Source organism: Oncorhynchus mykiss, chromosome 16 (genome assembly GCF_013265735.2).
Source record: "Oncorhynchus mykiss isolate Arlee chromosome 16, USDA_OmykA_1.1, whole genome shotgun sequence".
In the NCBI taxonomy this organism is placed as follows: Eukaryota; Metazoa; Chordata; class Actinopteri; order Salmoniformes; family Salmonidae; genus Oncorhynchus; species Oncorhynchus mykiss.
The window spans coordinates 41,254,630-41,280,342 of NC_048580.1; the positions used below are offsets into that span (position 1 = coordinate 41,254,630).

The 25,713-nt window shown below is 42.4% G+C and overlaps 1 protein-coding gene and 1 long non-coding RNA gene across 2 annotated transcripts in view; one reads left to right on the plus strand and one right to left on the minus strand.

Moving 5' to 3' along the window:
* LOC110491990 overlaps positions 1 to 22,038 on the plus strand; it is a 36,162-nt gene extending 14,124 nt beyond the window's left edge. Inside the window, exons 2-5 of the long non-coding RNA XR_005036522.1 lie at positions 2,662 to 2,708; positions 8,927 to 9,153; positions 9,382 to 9,614; positions 20,681 to 22,038. This is a non-coding gene — a long non-coding RNA (uncharacterized LOC110491990). The remainder of the gene's footprint in view (positions 1 to 2,661; positions 2,709 to 8,926; positions 9,154 to 9,381; positions 9,615 to 20,680) is intronic.
* LOC110491987 (nuclear receptor subfamily 1 group D member 1) lies at positions 8,201 to 24,368 on the minus strand. The gene is made up of 8 exons (XM_021565897.2): positions 23,708 to 24,368; positions 13,519 to 13,833; positions 13,149 to 13,237; positions 12,821 to 12,965; positions 10,090 to 10,685; positions 9,784 to 9,969; positions 9,376 to 9,586; positions 8,201 to 9,132 (listed from the first exon to the last, which is right to left on the minus strand). The coding sequence occupies exons 1-8, from the start codon at positions 23,721 to 23,723 to the stop codon at positions 8,933 to 8,935; spliced, it is 1,758 nt and encodes a 585-aa protein (XP_021421572.2). The 5' UTR covers positions 23,724 to 24,368; the 3' UTR covers positions 8,201 to 8,932.
* Positions 24,369 to 25,713: the final 1,345 nt, after the last annotated feature.

Below are 25,713 nucleotides of genomic sequence, written 5' to 3' on the forward strand. Positions count from 1 at the left end.
GGTCTGCGTTGCACCAAATGGCGGGAGTCACAGACACTGGGAATCTTCAACTCCAGATATCACTCCTTTCAATGGCGCCCTGCTCTGGAGTGGAAAGCAAGTCACAGTTCTTGTCTCCAGTTGTGTGATGTGGAGCACACGTGCCCTCTGGACGGAAGAAATGCAACAAATCAACACGATTCCACTTTGAGACACTTTCGCCGACCCTTTGGCTGAAACAGCATTTCAGCCGTGTTTATATCAGACAATATACCACGGGTTTGATGCAAAAATATGTTTATTCTACTTATATTGGTAACCAGTTTAGAATACCAATACGGCACCTCTGGGGTTTCCGCTTAGCATCGTGCCTGAGAACAGCCCTTAGCCGTGGTATATTGGCCATTGTATTACTGTGAATACGTTTGTCATTACTAGTTTGAAATTCTTTAAGGCATAGTTTTATTTACAGTGCCTTCGGAAAGTATTCAGACCCCTTGAGTTTTTCCACATTTTGTTACGTTACAGCCTTATTCTACAATGGATTAAATTCACATTTTCCTCGCCAATCTGCACACAATATGAATAATGACAAAGCAAAAACAGGATTTTAGACATTTTAGCAAATTTATAAAAAATATAAATACTTTATTTACACAAGTATTCAGCTTTTGCAATGAGACTTGAAATTGATCTCAGGTGCATCCTGTTTCCATTGATCATCCTTGAGATATTTCTACAACTTGATTGGAGTCCACCTGTAGTAAATTCAATTGATTGGACATGATTTGGAAAGGCACACACCTGTCTATATAGTGTCCCACAGTTGACAGTGCATGTCAGAGCAAAACCAAGCCATGAGGTTGAAGGAATTGTCCATAGAGCTCAGAGACAGTATTGTAGAGGCACAGATCTGGGGAAGGGTACCAAAATGTTTCTGCAGCATTGAAGGTCCCCAAAAACACAGTGGCCTCCATTATTCTTAGACACTTTAATGTAATGGTCCTACTGCTCAGTTGTGCACCGGGGCCTCCCACTCCTCTTTCTATTCTGGTTAGAGACAGTTTGCGCTGTTCTGTGAAGGGAGTAGTACACAGTGTTGTACGAGATCTTCAGTTTCTTAACAATTTCTCACATGGAATAGCCTTCATTTCTCAGAACAAGAATAGACTGATGAGTTTCAAAAGAAAGTGCTTTGTTTCTGGCCATTTTGAGCCTGTAATCGAACCCAGAAATGCTGATGCTCCAGATACTCAACTAGTCTAAAGAAGGCCAGTTTGATTGCTTCTTTAAGCAGAACAACAGTTTTCAGCGGTGCTAACATAATTGCGAAAGGTTTTTCTAATAATTAATTAGCCTTTTAAATTATAAACTTGGGTTAGCTAACACAATGTGCCATTGGAACACAGGAGTGATGGTTGCTGATAATGGGCCTCTGTACGTCTATGTAGATATTTTTAAAAAGCTGCCGTTTCCAGCTACAATAGTCATTTACAACATTAACAATGTCTACACTGTATTTCTGATCAATTTGATGTTATTTTAATGGACAAAAAAATGTGCTTTTCTTTCAAAAACAAGGACATTTCTAAATGACCCTAAACTTTTGAACAGTATGTACAAATTACCTTGACTAACCTGTACCACCGCACATTGACTGGGTACCGGTACCCCCTGTTTATAGGCTTGTTATTGTTATTTTTTACTTTAGTTTATTTCTTAAATATTTTCGTAATTCTTTCTTGAACTGCATTGTTGGTTAAGGGCTCATAAGTAAGCATTTGACGGTAAGATACACCTGTTGTATTCAGCGAATGTGACAAATATAATTTGATTTGATATTGTCCAAAGGCAACAATGTTGAAGATTTATTTTCACCACCAACCTCTGTACAATCAGCCTCTTTGTGTTACAAAATGCTGTTAAAGGTTAGTAATGACACCTGTGAAAACGTGAGAATTGTGTGGCAAAGGGATTTAGAATGGTTGTATATTATTTCAAATATTGGGCAAAATGTCAGAGAAGCTAAGGGAAAAGGTATCCAATTTAATGTTTTTCATCAATTTTATTTCACTCCCCCAAGGATACATAGGATGGGTTTGTCAAAGGATGATGTGTGTTGGCGATGTGAAGGGGCAAAAGGAACCCTCCTACATGCGCTGTGGAGATGCCCGGTTGTGCGCCCCCTATGGGAAAAAGCCTCACAGTGCATGGGAGATGGCCTTGGATTCCATGGCTGGATTCCACCGAGACTGTTGAGTGACAAGGGTTAAATAAGACAGAGGTTAAAATATTATGTTTAAGTATTGTGTCTGTGTTAAGGCTGGTCCTGAAACATTGGAAAAGCTCTAGTAAGCCAATGTGGATGAGTATGCTGTTCAAAACAATATCATATGAACTCATCTCGTCTCCCAAAAATATATGGGAATGATTCTTGTGTTTCCTTACGAAGAGCACAAAAAAATAATACTAATGGCATGAAATAGAATAGGGAGATCTTTCCTGATAAATTCTATGTGGTTTTGTATTTGTGTTGTTTAATATGTTGGTTGTTGTTTTGTGTTTAAAGATTTTACATTTAAAACTGTCTACACAATAAAAAAAGTAAATATGTATCTCATGGATTGTTTGCCAAACCTCCTGTAATGTTTACATGCTGATTTTTAAAAATTCTGTTCATAGGACAGAATGAACACCAAAGAAGCAACGCAAGAGGCAGAATTCAATAGGTACATCATTTCATCTTTATATCTTATAATGGAAGAAATAACAATTTACAAAATGTAGAAGATGTGCTCAATCAACCATAATCTCAACTAGCAGTGAGTGGATCAGATCTGTAGCAATCAAATGAGATCCTCCACCTTGAACGTATCTTTTTTCAGTTTGTATGACAAACCTTGGGGATGGGGATAGGGGAGAAGGTGCATTTTGTGGGTTGTGGAGTGAGGAGTGCTGGTGAATGCAGGTATTCTGCTGGTTTGGTACCTCATCCGATCTGATCTGACACCATGGTGAGTGTTACTGGCACAGTCCCTCTCACCAATACAATACAGAGCCCTCCCCAACATGATTTCCTCCTGTGCATAACCCACTTCTTCATTGCCAAACCCCACTCTTTACAGATGCTCCATTATGTTCCTATAATATCTGATCCATAGGCTTATCTTATACACTCTGATCTTGCCCAGCAGATCTGCCATACATTGTTATTAATACAGAGACATTTGAATAACAATATTATTTACAACAACAAAATAATCAAAACAAACCTAACATGCTTGGAGACAAAGTTCTGGTTCTATCTCCATTACACCTGATGTGATTCCTGATGTAGACTTAATATACCCACACAGACAGTGTTGTGAAGAAAGCGCAACAGTGCCTCTTCAACCTCAGGAGGCTGAAGAAATTTGGTTTGGCACCTAAAACCCTCACGACTTTTTATCGATCTCAAGGCCATCAGACTGTTAAAAAGCCATCACTAGGCGGCTTCTACCCGGGTTACGTAACCCTGCACCTTAGAGGCTGCTGCCCAATATACAGTGGGGAGAACAAGTATTTGATACACTGCCGATTTTGCAGGGCAAAGCATGTAGAGGTCTGTAATGTTTATCATAGGTACACTTCAACTGTGAGAGACGGAATCTAAAACAAAAATCCAGAAAATCACATTGTATGATTTTTAAGTAATTCATTTGCATTTTATTGCATGACATAAGTATTTGATCACCTACCAACCAGTAAGAATTCCAGCTCTCACAGACCTGTTAGTTTTTCTTTAAGAAGCCCTCCTGTTCTCCACTCATTACCTGTATTAACTGCACCTGTTTGAACTCATTACCTGTATAAAAGACACCTATCCACACACTCAATCAAACACTCCAACCTCTCCACAATGGCCAAGACCAGGGAGCTGTGTAAGGACATCAGGGATAAAATTGTAGACCTGCACAAGGCTGGGATGGGCTACAGGACAATAGGCAAGCAGCTTGGTGAGAAGGCAACAATTGTTGGCGCAATTAGTAGAAAATGGAAGAAGTTCAAGATGACGGTCAATCACCCTCGGTCTCGGGCTCTATGCAAGATCTCACCTCGTGGGGCATCAATGATCATGAGGAAGGTGAGGGATCAGCCCAGAACTACACGGCAGGACCTGGTCAATGACCTGAAGAGAGCTGGGACCACAGTCTCAAAGAAAACCATTAGTAACACACTACGCCGTCATGGATTAAAATCCTGCAGCGCACGCAAGGTCCCCCTGCTCAAGCCAGCGCATGTCAAGGCCCATCTGAAGTTTGCCAATGACCATCTGGATGATCCAGAGGAGGAATGGGAGAAGGGCATGTGGTCTGATGAGACCTTTTTGGTCTAAACTCCACTCGCCGTGTTTGGAGGAAGAAGGATGAGTACAACCCCAAGAACACCATCCCAACCGTGAAGCATGGAGGTGGAAACATCATTCTTTGGGGATGCTTTTCTGCAAAGGGGACAGGACGACTGCACCATACTGAGGGGAGGATGGATGGGGCCATGCATCGCGAGATCTTGGCCAACAGCCTCCTTCCCTCAGTAAGAGCATTGAAGATGGGTCGTGGCTGGGTCTTCCAGCATGACAACGACCCAAAACACACAGCCAGGGCAACTAAGGAGTGGCTCCGTAAGAAGCATCTCAAGGTCCTGGAGTGGCCTAGCCAGTCTCCAGACCTGAACCCAATATAAAATCTTTGGAGGGAGCTGAAAGTCCGTATTGCCCAGCGACAGCCCCGAAACCTGAAGGATCTGGAGACAGTCTGTATGGAGGAGTGGGCCAAAATCCCTGCTGCAGTGTGTGCAAACCTGGTCAAGAACTACAGGAAACGTATGATCTCTGTAATTGCAAACAAAGGTTTCTGTACCAAATATTAAGTTCTGCTTTTCTGATGTATCAAATACTTATGTCATGCAATTAAATGCAAATTAATTACTTAAAAATCATACAATGTGATTTTCTGGATTTTTGTTTTAGATTCCATCTCTCACAGTTGAAGTGTACCTATGATATAAAAACATACAGGCCTCTACATGCTTTGTAAGTAGGAAAACCTGCAAAATCGGCAGTGTATCAAATACTTGTTCTCCCCACTGTACATAGACTTGAAATCGCTGGCCACTTTAATAAATGTTTACACTACCGTTCAAACGTTTGGGATCACTTAGAAATGTCCTTGTTTTCCATGAAAACATACATGAAATTAGTTGCAGAATGAATAGGAAATATAGTCAAGACGTTGACAAGGTTATAGATAATGATTTTTAATTTAAATAATTGTGTCCTTCAAACTTGGCTTTTGTCAAAGAATCCTCCATTTGCAGCAATTGCAGCCTTGCAGACCTTTCGCGTTCTAGTTGTCAATTTGTTGAGGTAATCTGAAGAGATTTCACCCCATGTGTCCTGAAGCCCCTCCCACAAGTTGGATTGGCTTGATGGGCACTTCTTACGTACCATACGGTCAAGCTGCTCCCACAACAGTTCAATAGGGTTGAGATCCAGTGACTGTGCTGGCCACTATTATAGACAGAATACCAGCTGACTGCTTCTTCCCTAAATAGTTCTTGCAAAGTTTGGAGCTGTGCTTTGGGTCATTGTCCTGTTGTAGGAGGAAATTGGCTCCAATCAACCACAGGGCGTTGCAAAATGGAGTGATAGCCTTCCTTTATCGTTTACATATCTCCCCCTTTACCGTCACCAAAGCACCCCCAGATCATCACATTGCCTCCACCATACTTGACAGATGGTGTCAAGCACTCCTCCAACATCTTTTCATTTGTTCTGCGTCTCGCGAATGTTCTTTGTGATCCGAACACCTCAAACGTAGATTCGTCTGTCTATAACACTTTTTTCCAATCTTCCTCTGTCCAGTGTCTGTGTTCTTAATCTTTTATTTTTATTGACAGTCTGAATTATGGCTTTTTCTTTGCAACTCTGCCTAGAAGGCCAGCATCCCGGAGTCGCCTCTTCACTGTTGACGTTAAGTCTGGTGTTTTGCGGGTACTATTTATTGAAGCTGCCAGTTGAGGACTTGTGAGGTATCTGTTTCTCAAACCAAACACTCTAAAGTACTTGTCCTCTTGCTCAGTTGTGCACCGGGGCCTCCCACTCCTCTTTCCATTCTGGTTAGAGCCAGTTTGCCCTGTTCTGTGAAGGGAGTAGTACACCGCGCTGTACGAGATCTTCAGTTTCTTGGCAATTTCTCGCATGGAATAGCCTTCATTTCTCAGAACAAGAATAGACTCACAACTTTCAGAATAAAGTTATTTGTTTCTGGCCATTTTGAGCCTGTAATCGAACCTACAAATGCTGATGCTCCAGATACTCAACTAGTCTAAAGAAGGCCAGTTTTATTGCTTCTTTAAAATCAGCACAACAGTTTTAATTTTCTAACATTATTGCAAAAGGGTTTTCTAATGATCAATTAGCCTTTTAAATGATAAACTTGGATGAGCGAACACAACGTGCCATTGGAACACAGGAGTGATGGTTGCTGATATTGGGCCACTGTACGTCTATGTACAGTTGAAGTCGGAAGTTTACATACACCTTAGCCAAACACATTCCAACTCAGTTTTTCACAATTCCTAACATTTAATCCTAGTAAAAATTCCCTGTCTTAGGTCAGTTAGGATCACCATTTTATTTTAAGAATGTGAAATGTCAGAATAATAGTAGAGGGAATGATTTAATTCAGCTTTTAATTCTTTCATTACATTCTCAGTGCGTCAGAAGTTTACTTACACTGAATTAGTATTTGGTAGCATTGCCTTTAAATTGTTTAATTTGGGTCAAACGTTTCTGGTAGCCGTCCACAAGCTTCCCACAATAATCTGGGTGAATTTTGGCCCATTCCTCCTGTCAGAGCTGGTGTACAGAGTCACGTTTGTACAGTTGTACTCCTTGCTCGCAAGCGCTTTTCCAGTTCTACCCACACATTTTCTATAGGATTGAGGTCAGGGATTTGTGAAGGCCACTCCAATACCTAGACTTTGTTGTCCTTAAGCCATTTTGCCACAACTTTGGAAGTATGCTTGGGGTCATTGTCCATTTGGAAGACCCATTTGTGACCAAGCTTTAACTGACTGATGTCTTGAGATGTTGCTTCAATATATCCACACAATTTCCCCCCTCATGATGCCATCTATTTTGTGAAGTGCACCAGTCCATCCTGCAGCAAAGCACCCCCACATCATGATGCTGCCACCCCCGAGCTTCCGGTTGGGATGGTGTTCTTCGGCTTGAAGGATCCTTCTTTTTCCTCCCAATGTAACGATGGCATTATGGCCAAACAGTTCTATTTTTGTTTCATCAGACCAGAGGACATTTTTTTTCTGATGTCTTGGCTGATTTCTTTAGATTTTCCCATGATGTCAAGCAAAGAGGCAGTGAGTTTGTAGGTAGGCCTTGAAATACATCCAGAGGTACACCTCCAATTGACTCAAATTACGTCAATTAGTCTATCAGAAGCTTCAAAAGCCATGACATAATTTTCTGGAATTTTCCAAGCTGTTTAAAGCCACAGTCAACTTAGTGTATGTAAACTTCTGACACACTGGAATTGTGATTAAGTGAAATAATCCTTCTGTAAACAATTGTTGGAAAAATTACTTGTGTCAACTATAGTTTGTTAACGAGAAATTTGTGGAGTGATTCCAACCTAAGTGTATGTAAACTTCGGACCTCAACTGTAGATATTCCATTTAAAAAATAAGCCGTTTCCAGCTACAGTAGTCATTTACAACGTCAACAATGTCTACACTGTATTTCTGATCAATTTGATGTTATTGTAATGGACAAAAAAAAAGAAGACATTTCTATGGGACGCCAAACTTTTGAACGGTAGTGTACATATTTGAGCTTTTACTCATCTCAAATGGGGCGGCAGGGTAGCGTGGTTAGTGTTGGACTAGTAACCGAAAGGTTGCAAGTTCAAATCCCTGAGCTGACAAGGTAAAAATCTGTCGTTCTGCCCCTGAACAGGCAGTTACTCCTCTGTTCCTAGGCAGTCATTGAAAATAAGAATTTGTTCTTAACTGACTTGCCTAGTTAAATAAAGGTTAAATGAAATTAAATATGTATATACTGTATTCTATTCTACTGTATTTAGTCTATACCACTCTGACATTGATCATCCTAATATTTCTATATTCCTTAATTCCATTCTTTTACATTTTAGGTTGTGTGTGTGTATTGTTAGATATTACTGCACTGTTGGAGCTAGAAACACAAGCATTTCTCTACACCTGCAATAACATCTGCTAAACATGTGAATGTGACAAATACAATTTGATTTGCCAATATACAGAATATCGCATTTCTATATGCAATTTGTCTGTTGAATATATTTGAGTCTTAATTGTATATTTAAACCCCAGATGTGTTTATAAGTGAAATGGGAGTCATATGAACTTAAGTGTAAATTGTATGTATTATTATATACAGGGTCCCTTTCTCTTATACAAACACTAAACACCCACACATTCAGTCACCAATAATGGTCCCTAAACTTATCATTGTCCACAAACATCTTCCTCTCTGATTCTCTCTCAACTGTGGTTTGGCAATGGTCGGGAGATTAGGATTAGACTTTTGGTCTCTTAAAGACTGGAAAACAACGGGTAAACTGCCATACACATCTGTCCAAAAGGGTAACGGTAAGCCTAAAACACTGATGTACGTTCTAACAGACTATCTTTCTCCATGTGTGGTTGTGTGTGTGTGTGTGCATGAAAACAGGATGGAGATCAATATATTAATTATTGTCCTTTTTCAAACATGCACCTTGAACATTTTTGTTGTTGTTGTTTGATTGCCCAAGTCAGTGTTCCTCAATCTCCTGGGAAGTCTTGCCCTGAGAGAGTGGTGGTGGTCGGCGAGTTCTGAATTGCTATGTGTGTGTGTGTGTGTGTTCAGGGCTGTTCACGAGTCAATCCGGAAGGCCAGCAGCTTGTCGGAGTGCAGGTTGTTGAGGGTGCGCAGGTCGGGCAAGTGCAGGAGCAGCTTGGGGAAGATGGACACGCTCTCGTCGGGACGACGGCAGTGGATGAGGGAATGCAGGGCACGGATTAACCCCTCCTGGAGCTGTTCTACTGCCCCCATATCAACGATGCCAGAAAGGTCTAAGGAGACAAGAAGAGAGGGTGAGAGCTTGTTTGAGAGACACAATAGCTATCTATCTATGGATGTCTGCACAACTTTTGTCGGTTTATCGTTATGCTCATATTAAGCTCTTCATGCTTACTCGGTCACATTTTCTTATCATACCATTTAAGATCTACATCTCTTCTATGACTTCCTAATGCCATGTTGTTCATATTGACACTGCTTTAGTGATGAATTCAATGGCGATTTTCCCCCCTCACCTGCAGAGACCAGCACCACAGCCATGAACAGAGCCATCTCATCAGGCTCCAGCCTCAGAGTTCCCAGCTTCTCACTGAAGTCAAAGATGGCGTCGAGCAGCGCCCCCATCCCCAGCGCCCGCAGGGTGGACAGAGGGTACGTCTGGCCATTCAGGAAGGTCACCGTCCGCTCCTCAGGGTTAAACATTGTACAAAACCTCACCATCAACACCTGACCGAGACAGAAGACCCAGTGGAAGGTTAGTCGATATGGATCGGGATTACATTTATTGGGAGAGAGAATTAAGGCGTTTTGTCCTTTTCGTATTTCTATTTTCACAGCTGAAATAATCAGATTTAGGGCCAGTTTCCTGAGTACAGGTAAAACCTAGTCCTGGACAAAAATATACTACTTTAAGCGGTTATTACCTGGAAGGTGCCTGATTTGAGCAGCATGACCTGGTCGTGCTGGCTGAGCTCCTGGAAGCCAGGGATACCCTTAGCAAACTCCACCACTTCCCTCACTGCCGGGGTGAAACACTGGGAGAAAGACTCCCATATCTGCTGTCCAGAACGACTGGCCGCAGATACAGGACACGCATTGAGAGGACAGGCCTGAGGGATAGAGAGAGAAAGTTAGATTCAAATCCATACTATATTGTTATGTTTAATTTTTTTAAACGTCACATATGTAAAGCTTTATAACAACTTTCTAACGACTCTTGGTTTACTCACCAGCACTTTGGTTCCAGCGGCTAATTTCCATGGACAGGATGTCTGAGTTTGCGGCTCTTGGGTCTCTTCCTTCATGGAGAAACTGTTGTGATTGGCCGAGCTGCCCCGTTGAGTTGTGCCCACATTAGACTGTCCGTGGTCATGATTGGACAAAGTAGCTGGGCAACTATAGCGACTTTTGTCCACAGAGGGGAACGTATGGTGGTTGTCATTGGTGTCTGGGCAGTGAGGGGCAAGGCCTGCAGGACAGGACTGGTACCCCTGGGTGGAGTCAGAGCCGAGGTGGGAAGAGCCATTGGTGTAGCTGGTCTCCTGAGATGTGTTGCTCTTGAACAGAGATGTTGTTGGTAAGTTGGTGATGTTGAGTTCACTCTTGGCTGCCCTGTCTTGGCTGCTGGAAGAGATGTCCTGATAGGCCCGCGAGATGGCTCTGATGGCCTCTTTAGAAGGAACCTCTGCTGGGCTTGGAGGGGCTTCGGAGACGGGGGAGGACTCTATGTCCATGGTGGCAGACTCATTCAGGCTGTTCATGTAGCTTTGCATCTCATCCAGAAGCCTCTGCTTCTCCCTCTTAGGGATACGGCCAAAACGCACAGCTGATGAAGACACAAACAGAGGGGACTGGTCAACGTCTGGCCATAGTTCTCTTATAGATATTAAGTCTTAAGATCCAGTCTACACAGAAACAAACATAGAATGTTCATACATTCCGCTTCGTAAACAAAAATGCATTAATTGCATCTTGTGTATTTCATGCATGAACGTGTAAGCAGTCTTTTGTGGGTCCCATCCCTCGTACTCTCCATCCCCCTTGCCAACAATATCCATCAGCTGAAAATGCTATTTATAGACCTCCATCTCTCACTCTCCTCTCCTTCCCTCCCTCTGTACTTTGTAAGTAGGGCAGTGGCTCATCGTGAACGTGATGTCACTGCTACTGCGACGGAGGGAGAGAAATAGAGGTGGGCTAGCACGCAAGGGGGAGGAAAGAGGATGTAAAGGAGGGAGGAGAGGTTGCAGAGAAGTAAGGTGAGAGTGAAGAGTAGTGTTGAAAATAGGAGCTTGCAGAGAGAACGTAGTGAGTGAAACACCAAAGTGGAGTGTGACATAAGAGAGAAGCTTCAAATGGCAGTCCTGCTGCCGAGAGTTCTTCAACCAAGCCAGCACAATGCATATGAGGCAAGATGTAAATGATCTATAATTCATAGAAACAAACTAACTTAAAGTGTTTGAGATCAAAACAAGATACTGCACTAAGCTATGACATCGGGAGAGAATTTTTTGTGTTCTGCTTCAGTGAAATGTATGACTGAACATCTGTGTTAACACATCTCTGGCACCATTACATGATCTTGTGGGCCTCTCTCTGCAGTGTGCAATGCACTGTCCCTAAAGAGCATAGGATCTAGATCATGCTAAAAAAAAAGGGCTATAACAGTGACATTCTGTTACAGAAGATCTATGGAATTCTGCTATAGTCATTCGCATCAATCCACTTTGTTACGGTGCATGGATAGTCTCTCGACTTTAGCTGGTCATTACAGTTGTGAGAATGGGCTTTAATGAACTGCGTTGTGGATGAAAGTGTTGGCTGTGTCTTTAAGAAGATGAACTGGTTTCGGGGAGGGAAAAGGACTTCAATATTTGCCTTGTCTATATGGTAATCCCAAGACCCACCAATCACAGGCTCCTGAGAAATCAGGACGTCTCCTGTCATGTGGACTGCAGGCAGTTGACTGAGAGGTTTTTCTGTTTTCACAACAGCTGCAGTCGAAGGAATGAGGTTTCTAGGTTGTGGTTCTTGACACTTTCGAGATCGTGTCTTTAACAGGGTCAATATGAGCGTTTTTCCTTCCATCAAAACATCTTCACTGGCCTCGTTTCTCGTACCCCACCTTTTCAGCGCCCAAACTGTCGACTGCATGCAGAAATCTCACTTGGTTCTCTTGTAGATTAGGCAATGGATTAAGCACGAGAGAGAACACAGGGGGGTTGAAGCCACACTGAGAAGACACTGAAGGCAGGCAAACTATCCCAACTAGGTCACCATGTACCAGCATGCTATAGGTAAAATGCTTGCTTTGCTTTTTTAGGTCAACGGAAACCATCCCACACTATTTTCGTAACCCGTTATGATGGGGCAATTTATCAATACTTAGCTATCAAGGCTAAAAGTAAAGTAGGTGAGATTAGCTTTGCATACGGCTGATTAATTGTATGACAAGGACGGGCTGTTTTGTTCTGCATCTCGAGCTTAATTGTTTGCCGTCTCCCTCATTAATTGTACAAGATGTTATAAGGGTAAACAGTATACAAGGAAATCAAGTTGCCCCTGTTCCAATTCCCAAAAATAATTCCTGTGTTTGCTGCAGTTTTCTGTATGACAGATAGCTTCAGGAGCTTCAGGGACTTCAAGGCTCCCGTTCTCATAAATCACTGTCGGAGAGGAGAGAAGAGCGGGATAGAGGGAGAGCTCAGGGAACACGGAGGGGAGGAACATGGAGAGGGGAGGAATCTGAACAAGAGGAAGAAAGCCTGACTTTGAAACTTATGAATGTGCAAGAGGCTGTGTGTATATAGGTTATTTTCCAACGTGTGCCCTTCAACAGTAGGTCAGTGCAATGTCTCAGGCGAAAGATAAGGCTGGCGCAGTGCTGAGAAACTCGCATTGTATGGCCTCTAACGATTGTCTGAGCCTGCACTCTCAGTAAGATTTCACTCTAACTCTTACCATCTCTGGACATGCCCACGGAGAGGCATTTCTTGAAGCGACAGTGTTGGCAGCGGTTGCGGTTCATTCTCATAATGAGGCAGTTCTCGTTCTTCACACACATCTTGTAGTTGATGTTTTGCTGAATGCTGCGACGGAAGAAGCCCTAGACAGGATATTCAAGCAGATGTGCAGTTAGTTTGAAATGGTGAACGTGAATGTGACCCACCACCTTATTATACACAGTAGGAGTGTATCTGAAATGGTCAAAAGAGGTGTGCTATATAGGGACTAGGGATCCATTTCAGGGTCACTTACTGTATGCGTTTAGTCATCATGGTCTTCTTACCTTGCAACCCTCACAGGCGTGCACTCCGTAGTGGAACCCAGATGCAATGTCTCCACACACTGTACACAGGAGCACCATACCGCCAGTCTCTGTAGAGAGAGAGAGAGAGAGAGAGATTATATATATATGTATATATATATATATATATATGTGTGTATATCTAGAGACAGAGGAACAGCCAGTCAGAAATGTGATCATAAGTGAAGGTGACTACTGACCGACGTCACAAGCAACAAAAGACGTCGTGTAGTGTACATTACAGAAAAGGATTGTGGGAGGAGATGAGTATTGGATAGGGGTGGATGTTTTGGTTTAGGCTAGAAAGAGTAAGGAGGGATGACAAAAGAAGTCTGGAAGGAATGCTACTCACTGGTGAAAGGTCCTGTGAATCCACTAGGCCTTTTCCCAGCGATGGGGTGTTGGTACGAGTGCTGGTTTGTGGACGTTGATGTAGCCACATTGTAGACTTCTGGGAAGTGGAACACCAGCTTGGAGGATGATGGAGGTGTGCATCCTCCCCCTCTCTGGCCCTTCAGGGACCCCAGGGGCCCGAGTTCTGTGAAGGTGATTTCCTCTGGGGAGGAGGGCTGGGAGAGGGTGGAGGAGGGGGACTGGGTCTGGTACCCACTGGACGGGCTGCCAGGGCTGGGGCTGCCGGAGGAGCGCGCATACAGAATAACACCTCCTGTTGGAAAAACAGAGACCGAGGTTGTGGGGTTAGTCAGATAGCTGAAAAGAAGTTTACTCTAAAAAAAAAGGTCACCGAGTTCAGGAAGGGGTGCAGAATGCAACGTTTAAAGGCATGCAAAAGCATACAGTGGTTCTTCCTTTAAAAGTTGAGGTTATGCCGCTACCGTTTGTAGTAGATGGTGGCAAAAGACAGCTCTCTGTAGGACTAATAGGTATAATTGTGCATCCAGGGAGAGAAAAGGTGGCAAAAATGGTTGGAAGCACAGTAACAGAGTGAGCGCAGATTCTGTCTCAACCAAACTCACACTAACCACGTTTCCATCCACAGTTTTATGCGCGTAAAGTCATAAAATCGTTTTTCACAACAGCAGTGATGTTTTTCACAACAGCTGTGATGGAAACAGGAAGTGTCAGTACAATTTCATAAATGCCAACAGATGGTTTGTTTGTTTGACATGGGGATCTTTTTGTGTCTGTAAAATAAATGACGTGAGAAATAGCGGTGGAAATTATTTTATGCGCAAATATAGATATAATAACCATAATATGGAAGTAAATTTGGAGTCACACGATTACATGTTGTGTGGTCCTTCCACTATGACTCGTTGGGAAAGCATGCAAGTTACCAGAGGTTGAGGCTAAAGATGAAATATGTTCCGATGTACTTCACAGGGTGGTGAAAGTGCAAGCTGATGAGCTTGATGCTCCTTTCCAATAAATAGCAAGGGTCTTATTCTGGTGATATAATCATCAATGCTTGGCTACCATTTGTCATATAAAAATAAAATGTTGCTCTTTTGTCCACAATAATCTCATCATGTAGGCCAAGGTTCTCCAAATGGCAACCCGCGGGCCATTTGGCCCCCAAGTTCCGAGCAACAAAAAAAAATTGTGCTTAAATTTTTTAATTCATTGTTGTACATAAAAGACTGTAAAAACACCAGGAAATCCACTCCAAGTGATTTTTGTTTTGGAAATCTTTTCCCATGCATAATAAAGAGATGTAGAAAGTATTCACAACCCTTTGACTTTTAACACAAAAAAAAAATTGTGTTACAGCCTGAATTTAAAATGGATAATAGTGTTCAACATGTTTTTTGAATGACTGCCTCATCTCTGTAGTGAATTTCAAACACAGATTCAACCACAAAGACCAGGGAAGTTTTCCAATGCCTCACAATCTATTGGTAGATGGGTCAAAATAGTTTTAAAAAAGCAGACATTGAATCTTCCTTTGAGCATGGTGAAGTTATTAATTACACTTTGGATGGTGTATCAATACACCCAGTCACTACAAAGATGGTGTCCTAACTCGGTTGCCGGAGAGGATGGAAACTGCACAGGGATTTCACCATGAGGCCAATGATGACTTTAAAACAGTTAGTTTAATGGCTGTGATAGGAAAAAACTGAGGATGGACCAAAAACAGCGTAGTTACTCCACAATACTAACCTAAATGACAGAGTGAAAAGAAGGAAGCCTATACAGAATGCAAATATTCCAAAACATGCATCATGTTTGCATCAAGGCACTAAAGTCATACTTCAAAAAATGACAAAGCAGTTTGTAAGTTTCTATTTCTAAGTGGCCGAATTACAGTTTTGACTTAAATCTGCTTGAAAATCTATGGCAAGACCTGAAAATGGTCATTGATCATTGCTCAACAACCAATTTGACAGAGCTTTAAGAATTTTGAAAACAATAAATGGGCAAATACTGCACAATCCAGGTGTGGAACGCTCTTAGAGATTTACCCAGAAAGACTAATCTCTGCCAAATGTGCTTTTACAAAGCATTGCCTCAGGGTGTAAATACTTATATATTTTTGCAAAAATGTCTAAAAACACATGTTTCTACTTCAACATGATGGGGTATTGTGTGTGGATGAATGAGAAAAAAAGTACATTTAATCCATTTTTAATTCAGGCTGTAACACAATGTGGAATAAGTCAAGGGGTGTGAATACTTTGATTGCACTGTATGTGATCGTATACAAATGTAAGCAAGGGATGAAAGTATTGTTTCAGTCAAATATTATGTCTGTTTTGGCTTCTTTCGGTCATTTTGCAATCTAAAATGTCTTTTTTATTATGTTCTGGCCCCCCGACCAGCCGCTCAAGAAAAAAAATTGGCTGAATCTAGTTAATGATCCCCGATGTAGGTTATACGTGTGCTATATAACAATATTTAAAAAATGTGAGAAAACCATCAGTAAAATTGCGATGAAAACCCATTTAATTTGCATTTTTTTTATTCGGTACATGGGAATTTAAATTATATGGAAACACATTTCTGGTAGGAAAGTGCGCATATTGTTTATGCGGATTTGAGAATATTCACATGAAAATCTGTCGCCAATTGAATGGAAACCTAGCTAGACATTTTTTGCGTCACGAAAACAACTTCAGTATTTATATAGGCAGTTAATATAAATTACAGTAAATAAATCAACGTTGCTCTTTTTCTCTTTTTCATTTAAAAAAAAAGTTTGATCCTCTCTGTTCGTCTGCCTTCGCATCCTCTCTAAAAATCTTTTTGCATCTCTTGCATCTCCCGAGACACGGCCGCGCGGGCTATGCGGTGCTTCCGCTCCCTCCTTGCCCAGCGCCCGCAAGCAGCACGACACCTGACCGCCGACTCACATGGACTTCTGACACGGTTACTGCCTGGACCAAATTTGCAGTATCATGTAGACATTTACAACAATCACAAACCGGTTCCGTGATTAAAATAAATATACTGGGGGAGTCCCAGGGATGCTGTGGTAGTGAACTGTACTCGTTTCGTCACCGACAGTAAGCTGTGGGGAAAGTGAATCCCGTTTTCTCATAGAGAGAGAACCACTCGAACGGGCTACCTAATAAAAAATATATAAAAAAACATTTCTTGATGAGTTTGTGAGACAGGTGGCTGCTATATTTTTATTACTGCCCTACACAATGTGTCATGGTAATAGTTAGCCTATCGTATGTATACTTCGAATATAAACTACACTGAACAAAAATATAAACTAACATGTAAAGTTCTGGACCCATGTTTCATGAGCTGAAATAAAAGATTCCAGAAATGTTCCATTTGTGCACAAATTTGTTTACATCCCTTTTAGTGATCATTTCTCATTTGCCAAGATAATCCATCCAACTGACATTGTGGCATATCAAGAAGCTGATTAAACAGCATGATCATTACACATGTGCACCTTGTACTGGGGACAATAAAAGGCAACTCCAAAATGTGCAGTTCTGTCACACAACACAATGCCACAGATGTCTCAAGTTGAGGGAGTGTGCAATTGGCATGGTGACTGCCGGAATGTCCAACAGAGCTGTTGCTAGAGAATTTAATGTTCATTTCTCTACTATAAGCCGCCTCCAATGTCATTTTAAAGAATATGTCAGTACATCCAACAGGCCTCACAACCTTAGACCACATGTAACCATGCCAGCTCAGGACCTCCACATCCAGCTACTTCAAAAAACAGATAAAGCAACGCCTCTCCCCTATTTGATCTGCATAGTTTGTGTGTATGCATTGATATGTAGACTACGTGTGCCTTTAAAAACAAATTAGTTCTGTCCTTGATCTGTTCTTGTCTATTAATGTTCTGTATTATGTTCCGTTTTATGTTTTGCGTGGACCCCAGGAAGAGTAGCTGCTGCTTTTGCAACAGCTAATGGGGATTCTAATAAAATACCAAATACCTGTGGGATCGTCTGAGGGGGTGGTGAGGAGTTTTCTGTCTGTAATAAAGCACTTTTGTGGGGAAAAACTCATTCTGATTGGCTGGGCCTGGCTCCTCAGTGGGTGGGCGTGGCTCCCAAGTGGGTGGACCGATACCCTCTCAGGCCCCATAATGACAAAGCACATTTATAAAACATAACTGACATATCACATTTACATAACTATTCAGACCATTTACTCAGTACTTGCTGAAGCACCTTTGGCAGTGATTACAGCCTTGAGTCTTCTTGTGTATGATGACACAAGCTTGGCACATCTGTGTTTGGGGAGTTTCTCCCATTCCTCTGCAGATCCTCTCAAGCTCTGTCAGGTTGGATGGGGAGTGTCACTGCACAGCTATTTTCAGGTCTCTCCAGAGATGATCGATCGGGTTCAAGTCCGGGCTCTGGTTGGGCCACTCAAGGACATTCAGGGACGTGTCCCGAAGCCACTCCCGAGTTGTCTTGGCTGTGTACTTAGGGTCGTTGTTTTGTTGGAAGGTGAACCTTCGCCCCAGTCTGAGGTTCTGAGCCCTCTGAAGCAGGTTTTCAACAAGGATCTTTGTACTTTGCCCCTTTAATCGTTGCCTTTATCCTGACTAGTCTCCCTTTCTTTGCCGTTGAAAAAACATCCCCACAGCATGATGCTGCCACCACCATGCTTCACTGTAGAGATGTTGCCAGGTTTTCACCAATACGTGATGCTTGGGATTCAGGCCAAAGAGTTCAATCTTGGTTTCATCAGTCCAGAGAATCTTGTTTCTCCTGGTTTGAGAGTCTTTAGGTGCCTTTTGGCAAACTCCAAGCGGCCGGTCATGTGCCTTTTACTGAGGAGTGGCTTCCATCCGGCTCTACCACACAGGTCTGATTGGTGGAGTGCTGCAGAGTTGGTTGTCCTTCTGGAAGGTTCTCCCATCTCCACAGAGGAACTCTGGAGCTCTGTCAGAGTGACCATCGGGTTCTTGGTCACCTCCCTGGCCAAGGCCCTTCTCCCCCGATTGCTCTGTTTGGCTGGGCGGAGAGCTCTAGGAAGAGTCTTGGTGGTTCCAAACTTCTTCCATTTAAGATTGATTGAGGCCACTGTGTTCATGGGGACCTTCAATGCTGCAGACATTTTTGGGCACCCTTCCCCAGATCTGTGCCGCGACACAATCCTGTCTCGGAGCTCTGCGGACAATTCCTTCGACCTCAAGGCTTGGTTTTTGCTATGACATGCACTGTCAACTGTGGGACCTTATATAGACAGCTGTGTGCCATTCCAAATCATGTCCAATCAATTGAATCTACCACAGGTGGACTCCAATCAAGTTGTAGAAACATTTCAAGGATGATCAATGGAAACAGGATGCACCTGAGCTCAATTTCAAGTGTCATAGCAAATGGTCTGAATACTTATGTAAATAAGGTAGCAGATTTTTATTTGTAAGACATTTGCTAAAATCGCCCTAAATCTGCCCTGGGCTTGTATTTCTTTCCTCTTATTGACTTCTCCGTTTTTCCCTGTGGTGCTGCTGAACCTAGTATTTGTTTATCTCCAGTGTTTTCATAATCCCTCAGACAGCACGTGCTACAGGATTTATTATTGACACACTGCAGAGCCAGAGATCTAGAGCAAGTCTTAGCAGACATATGACAGGGACCTGCTGTCCTGTCCTGGCCAGCCACTACCTGAGACTGGAAACAGACTGCCTCCAGACCCAGCCGGGGCTTGCCAAACCTCCACACCCACCCAAACACATTGCATATCCACTTGAACACTCACATGTGAGCTACTTCTGTGTTTACGTTTGGGAGCGCCCTTTAGGACTGAACTACCATGCCATAAATGGTAGCCTAGTCAATAAATAATCAGCTTTTACAGGCCTCTTCCAAGGCTAAGCTTGACTATACTGCCATATACTGTTCGGTGCTCCCATAATATACCATTACATAGAGCTCTTTGCCAAGTATGAGTATAGGGCCTGGCCTTTTTGTCAATTAACTCCAATTCAGAGGACATCATGGCCCTCATGACAGGAGAGAAAATATAGGGGGCCATAGGAATTTGTGAATTGTCTTTGACGTTCACCCAGTAGGATTATAGTACATAGCCCATAGCAAACTCCAGAGGATGCCCCATGTAACTCAGAGAAGACAAAAGAGCCATACACTCACTGGCAAGCCAGTTAGAATTGAGGTCAGTGCAGACAGACACTAGTGTTAATTGTGGAATCGGCAGCAGGTTGGAGAGTGAGGCGAGCAGCTTCCCATCGTGAGGTCAGTAACCCCTACAGCCACTAATCTGCCTGAGTGGGTGAGTAGAGCCAGGCAGGCAGAGAAATGTGAGCATTGAGCACTTTACAGGCACAACAATCCTTCCGCCCATCTTCCTCCCCCCTATTCTATCCTTCCTCTTGTTTGCGCTCTGCTGTGCTGTGGGTCAGGAAGCCACACACACAACGCTGTAAGCCTGGTAAGGCTGCTAGTGTTTTGTGCAATGACGGGTCATGGAGGGTGGCACACATTCGGCTCCATACGATGTTTACGCCACATAAATGTTAGATTATAACAGTCAGTGAATTATTGTTGATGTAATATTAAAGCCAGGATCCAAATGTACAGTTGCAAATGCATCCTATGTAATACGAGGATGCAACAGGATGATGAGCTAAGTAAATACTGTACATTACAGTAAACATCATATACCCATGAGGAGTGTGTTTCGATGTCTATAACATTAACCTAGCTAGGAGTAGAAAAGTAGGTCACGGTCTCAGTTAAAGGTGAATTGTCTTTGGATGTGCACTCTGTGGCTGAAACAGATGCTGCAGCAGGAGGGAAGCATTCACAGCTTGTCCAATTTCACCTGCCCCCAGTGGGCCAAAGGGCCTCAACGGGGGTGAATAGAATGAGTTATATTATGTTATGGGATTGCCTGCATGTATATTTAATGTATGAGTTTGGGACAGATGTTTATGCAAGGGACATACGCTATAGGAATCAGGACTAATGTATTTGCTTAGAATACAATAAAGTGCGCATGAGATGGGAAAACGTGACTACAGATAAAGTTAATGCATGAAATGGCTGATCCACTGACCAACCCCCCCCCCCCCCCCCCCCCCCCCCCTTCCATCACCTCAGGCAGCATCACAACAGAAGTGTCCGAGAGAGAGAAGACAGAGCTGAGAGATAGAGAACTGCAGGGGAGGAGGTCCTGGGAAATCACGCGCCGCACGCGGCTCTGCAAGTGCGTCAACGTGAGGATGAATTGAGAATGCGAGGAGTGCATTCAGTGGGAAGACTCGCGCTGCATGAAGCTCCCATCAGAAGTCAGAATTTCTAAGCACCCCACGCGGCATATAGTCTCTGTCATAATTAAAGAGGAAAAATAAATAGAGTTGGATGTAGCGTTGGCTGAGGATGTTCTGAGTTCGCGCCAAGGAGACCCATGCACCGCATAGCACAACCTGGTCTCAGAGCACTTTGTGTTATTCTGTATGTAAATCAGGAACACCATTTAGTATGATATGTTATGTTTGGTATGGTTACATAAAACATAATGGATGGGTGGGTGTGGTATGGTTATATAAGACAGGGTGGATGGGTGGGTGTATAACACAAACATCTAGCAAACCAAGTTAGAAACTTATCACAGACAACATTAGCATTTTAGCTAATTAGCTACTTTGCAACTATTTAGCATATTAGCTATCCCTTCACCTAACCTAAATCCTAAATTTAACCCTAGCCAAATGTAGGCACATATATAAAGGCCAATAGTTACAGAATATGTTATTGATTTAATTTTTTTACCAATAAATTATTAATAACTGACATGGAACAAGTTCTGACATGGAGCGTGAGCCTTCCCACTGAATGCACTCCTCGCATTCTCAATTCATCCTCACCTCGATGCACTTGCAGAGTGCATCACAATATTTGTTCACCTATTCCACTTCCAGCTGTTGAGTGGTTCCAGTCCATGTGATGGAAACGACTGTGTGCCTTGACCCAAGCCGTTTCCATCCATGTACTGGAACGTGACTGCAGAGTTAGTAAATTAATTACCACTCAACATCCGGAAGTGGAATAGGTGAACAAATATTATGATGCCTGGTGTACTTTGGCTAACCTCAATGAAACAACCCCCAATGCTCCATGTGTAACTGTAGAGCTTCCCATGGCCATAAACTTTGCCTTTTGAACCAATATCACTGCTCCCGCCTCCAATAGTAATCACAACACTTCTTCTACCTATTTATTATCTCAATGCCAACTGGGTGGTATAGAGCAGGAGTTTACAAACCTTTTCACTCACTCCCTTCCATCATTGGGGAATATCCCATGGCCCCCTGCGCACCCGTGCCACATCTATTTCTGTGTGCACAAGCACTGTTCTTGACACAAATTGTTCACACCCCTCTTGTTGGTGGAGACAATTTTGCCAGTTTAAAGCTTAGTTCCTGCAATTCTATACATTTTGTCATGTGGTGCGAAGAATATTTACCAGTTTTAAAGCTTATTTTTGTGCAATTCTATAAAGAAATTATATTCAAAATGGTTGTAATCTATGGGCTAAAAAGAGTTGCAAAAAAAAGCCACATCTCAAGACTGGCCAATAAAAATAAAAGATTAAGATGGGCCACAGACACTGGACAGAGATATGGCTTTTTCTTTGTAACTCTGCCTAGAAGGACAGCATGCCGGAGTCACCTCTTCACTGTTGACGTTGAGACTGGTGTTTTGCGGGTACTATTTAATGAAGTTGCCAGTTGAGGACTTGTGAGGCGTCTGTTTCTCAAACTAGACACTAATGTACTTGTCCTCTTGCTTAGTTGTGCACCTGGGCCTCCCACTCCTCTTTCCATTCTGGTTAGAGACAGTTTGCGTGGTTCTGTGAAGGGAGTAGTACACAGCGTTGTACGAGATCTTCAGTTTCTTGGCAATTTCTCGCATGGAATAGCCTTCATTTCTCAGAACAAGAATAGACATGACTTTCAGAATAAAGTTATTTGTTTCCAGCCATTTTGAGCCTGTAAACAAACCCACAAATGCTGATGCTCCAGATACTCAACTAGTCTAAAGAAAGCCAGTTTGATTGCTTCTTTAAATCAGAACAACAGTTTTCAGCTGTGCCAACATTATTGCAAAAGGGTTTTCTAATGCTCAATTAGTCTTTTAAAATTATAAACTTGGATTAGCTAACACAACGTGCCATTAGAACAAAGGAGGGATGGTTGCTGATAATGGGCCGCTGTAGATATTCCATTAAACATGTTTTATTTTTATTTATTTTAAAATCAGCCGTTTCCAGCTACAACAGTCATTTACAACATGAACAATGTCTACAATGTATTTCTGATCAATTTGATTGGACACTTTTTTTGCTTTTCTTTCAAAAACAAGAACATTTCTAAGTGAAGCCAAACTTTTGAACGGAGGTGTATATAAAAAAAGGGGTCGCCCCACAGTTTGGGAACCACTGGTATAGAGAATCATTTGATTTAGATACGCACGAAAACAAAATAATCTGCCTACTGTTTGCAAAAGGCATCGAATGCGTTGGAACCAATGACAGGTCGCTCCACGTGAGTTTGTTTTTATGAGGAAAAACAGGAAGTGGATCAACAAAGCTGCGTGAACTTCAAGCACTGTCACGTATCATCATCGTCAAACTGTGTAACATTTTCGGAGTGCACCTTTGCAGGCTTAAAAGAAAACACCCACTTCTTGGGATGTTACAACTTTCATAACTTATATCAAATCAGGGTTGATTTTATTTTCCAGGTTCATGCATGGGAGGACAATGCACAAAAAGCATGACGGTCCTGCAATAAAGATGAATTGTTCTCATCTCGCAATTTGATAAACATATAGAATTGGACATAGCCTAATAACATTGTTTTCAATCGTATTAACTCGACTGCCTTTCTAACATATGCTGATGAGGAGACACTTAACGCAAAACCTCATAATGGGAACGTATTTGCGCACAATTACGCACGACTGCAAAGAGAAACCATACCAATGCAACACAATAACAAAAATGTTAAAAACAATTTAAAAAACCTTCAGCATTCTCAACTAAACAGGTATAACTCCAACGCCAAATGCAATATTGAACTACAAAAAAATGGCAACAAATATAATCACAATCATAATACTTACCACCTGGAGTGTCCATGTTTCTTGATGTGTCTTTTGTTTGCTGTGGTGAACGATGCTGACTTTTCGATATATAGCTGCAGGATCAATACTCAAGTGGAGACAGGTAGGAGTCGAGAACTAGTTGTGCGTGGATAACTGACCCATAGAACGAGCGCGCGGTTGAAGACAATCGTATTGATCTGCCAAACGACTGAAACTTCCGTCGTATACTGTAAGCACAGTTATGTCCAGCTGTATGCTATGCAGAACAGTTATGTCTAATTGTCTCAGGTGTGCAGGAGAGATTTTCTCGGAAGCTACCGGAATCCGTTCTGCGCTCTGAAGAACTCTAGGCTACTAGACTAGTGAGTTGCTTGGTTCAGCGGATTTGAGTGTCACAAGCCGAGAACAAACAAGTGATTTTCTGAAATCCCAAGAATACACAGCCCCATCAGCATCTCCGAAAATGAACTGAATTTAGCCAGGCTAGACACACCCAATAATACACCAATCCACCACTCCCACATCAATAACGTTTTCAGGTAACTGAAATAAATGGGACTCGCTCCTGGTGTCCTCTCTCAACTTCGGTTGTGTCTGTTTGGTTAAAGGGGTGCATCTCATCTCACTATATGTCCCCTGTTAATTCACTCTACTGTCACTCTCTCCCTCCTTCCTTTTACTATTGGGTGTGTTCTCATTGGCCGGTACCCAGAGCTGAGGGGAGTTTTAATGTGCTTATTCAACCTGACCTGCTATGTTTTTACTAAAGCCACGATGCATGTGCACTCTGCATGTGCAGGGGCGAGCGCTCAGCGCTGCCCTACTGACATACATTTTATGCATAATACTGAGCGTGCGATAACGAGAGGTGGGAGGATAAGGCACATGCACAATGGGCAGGGCTCACCGTGACTGGTATGGTAGTTGTTACAAAGATTGGGCGCGTTGCATTACTGACACATGACAGATCTTACAAGGCCTGGATAGGTATTTTAAGTATCAGCAAACCATATTATATGTTAAAGCAATCGGTCAGTCGATGACACTGTCGATTATGTGGCACCCAACCATTGGTTGATGCATGCAATGTCTGAGCAGGGGAGTGCGACCATTATTTATTATATTGACAAGATACTCGAGGGACCGCTCTAACAATGGAAATACATGTCCTCAAAAATGGAAGGCAGGCGGGAGGAGGCGAGATTAGGTAGGACCATTCTAGCCAATGAGAGGGCAGATAGGCGCCAACAGGCACAGACAGCTCTGATATGTCGTTTTTTTCCAAAGTTGCCGAAATGCTACCTAACCATTATGAAACTTCTATTTGATCAAATAAGCCTCACGTTGGAAATGAGCAATTATGTTTTGCTGTTAACTAAATTTTGGGCCGTTTTTTTCGCTTCTTCCTCTTTAGTTGTTAGTAGCTGATGGCCAAACGTTCAGATCATGTGTTTTAGGAAAATGTAAACAAACAAGTAATACACGTTGGGGCCATACTTGCGAATATAAGCAACCATTTAAATGTAAATACTTTCTCCAGCTCAAAATGCCTATCAGCCAATTCAAATCATCGATTTACTTGCACGTGACAGAACGCTAAATTGTAGCTGGTCCCATCAGATAACATGGCACACGTTAGCCCTAATGCTAACCTCACCAGGTGGCAGTGATTATATCCTGTAACAAATTCTTCATCAGCCTATCAAAGGTCTTAGTCTTTATATGCACCAACCAATGGCATTTCTTAAAATCGATCAACTGTCGCCACCAGAGGGCTATTTTAAACCTACAAATTTAAGGTTTACTTCTGTTATGTTGGTCTGAAACAAAATGTTGTGAGCTGATATTGCATTGATACATGCTTGACTAGGATTCTAGCTACTACTAACATTAGACAACATTTTCGCTTATATGACAAACTCTTGTGTTTTTGTTACTGTTTCACACACCTCCATGTGCTTTTAAGGCAAAAAGATAAATTAGTTCCTTCCGTATGTTTATTGTACATCGTAAAAAAACAAAAA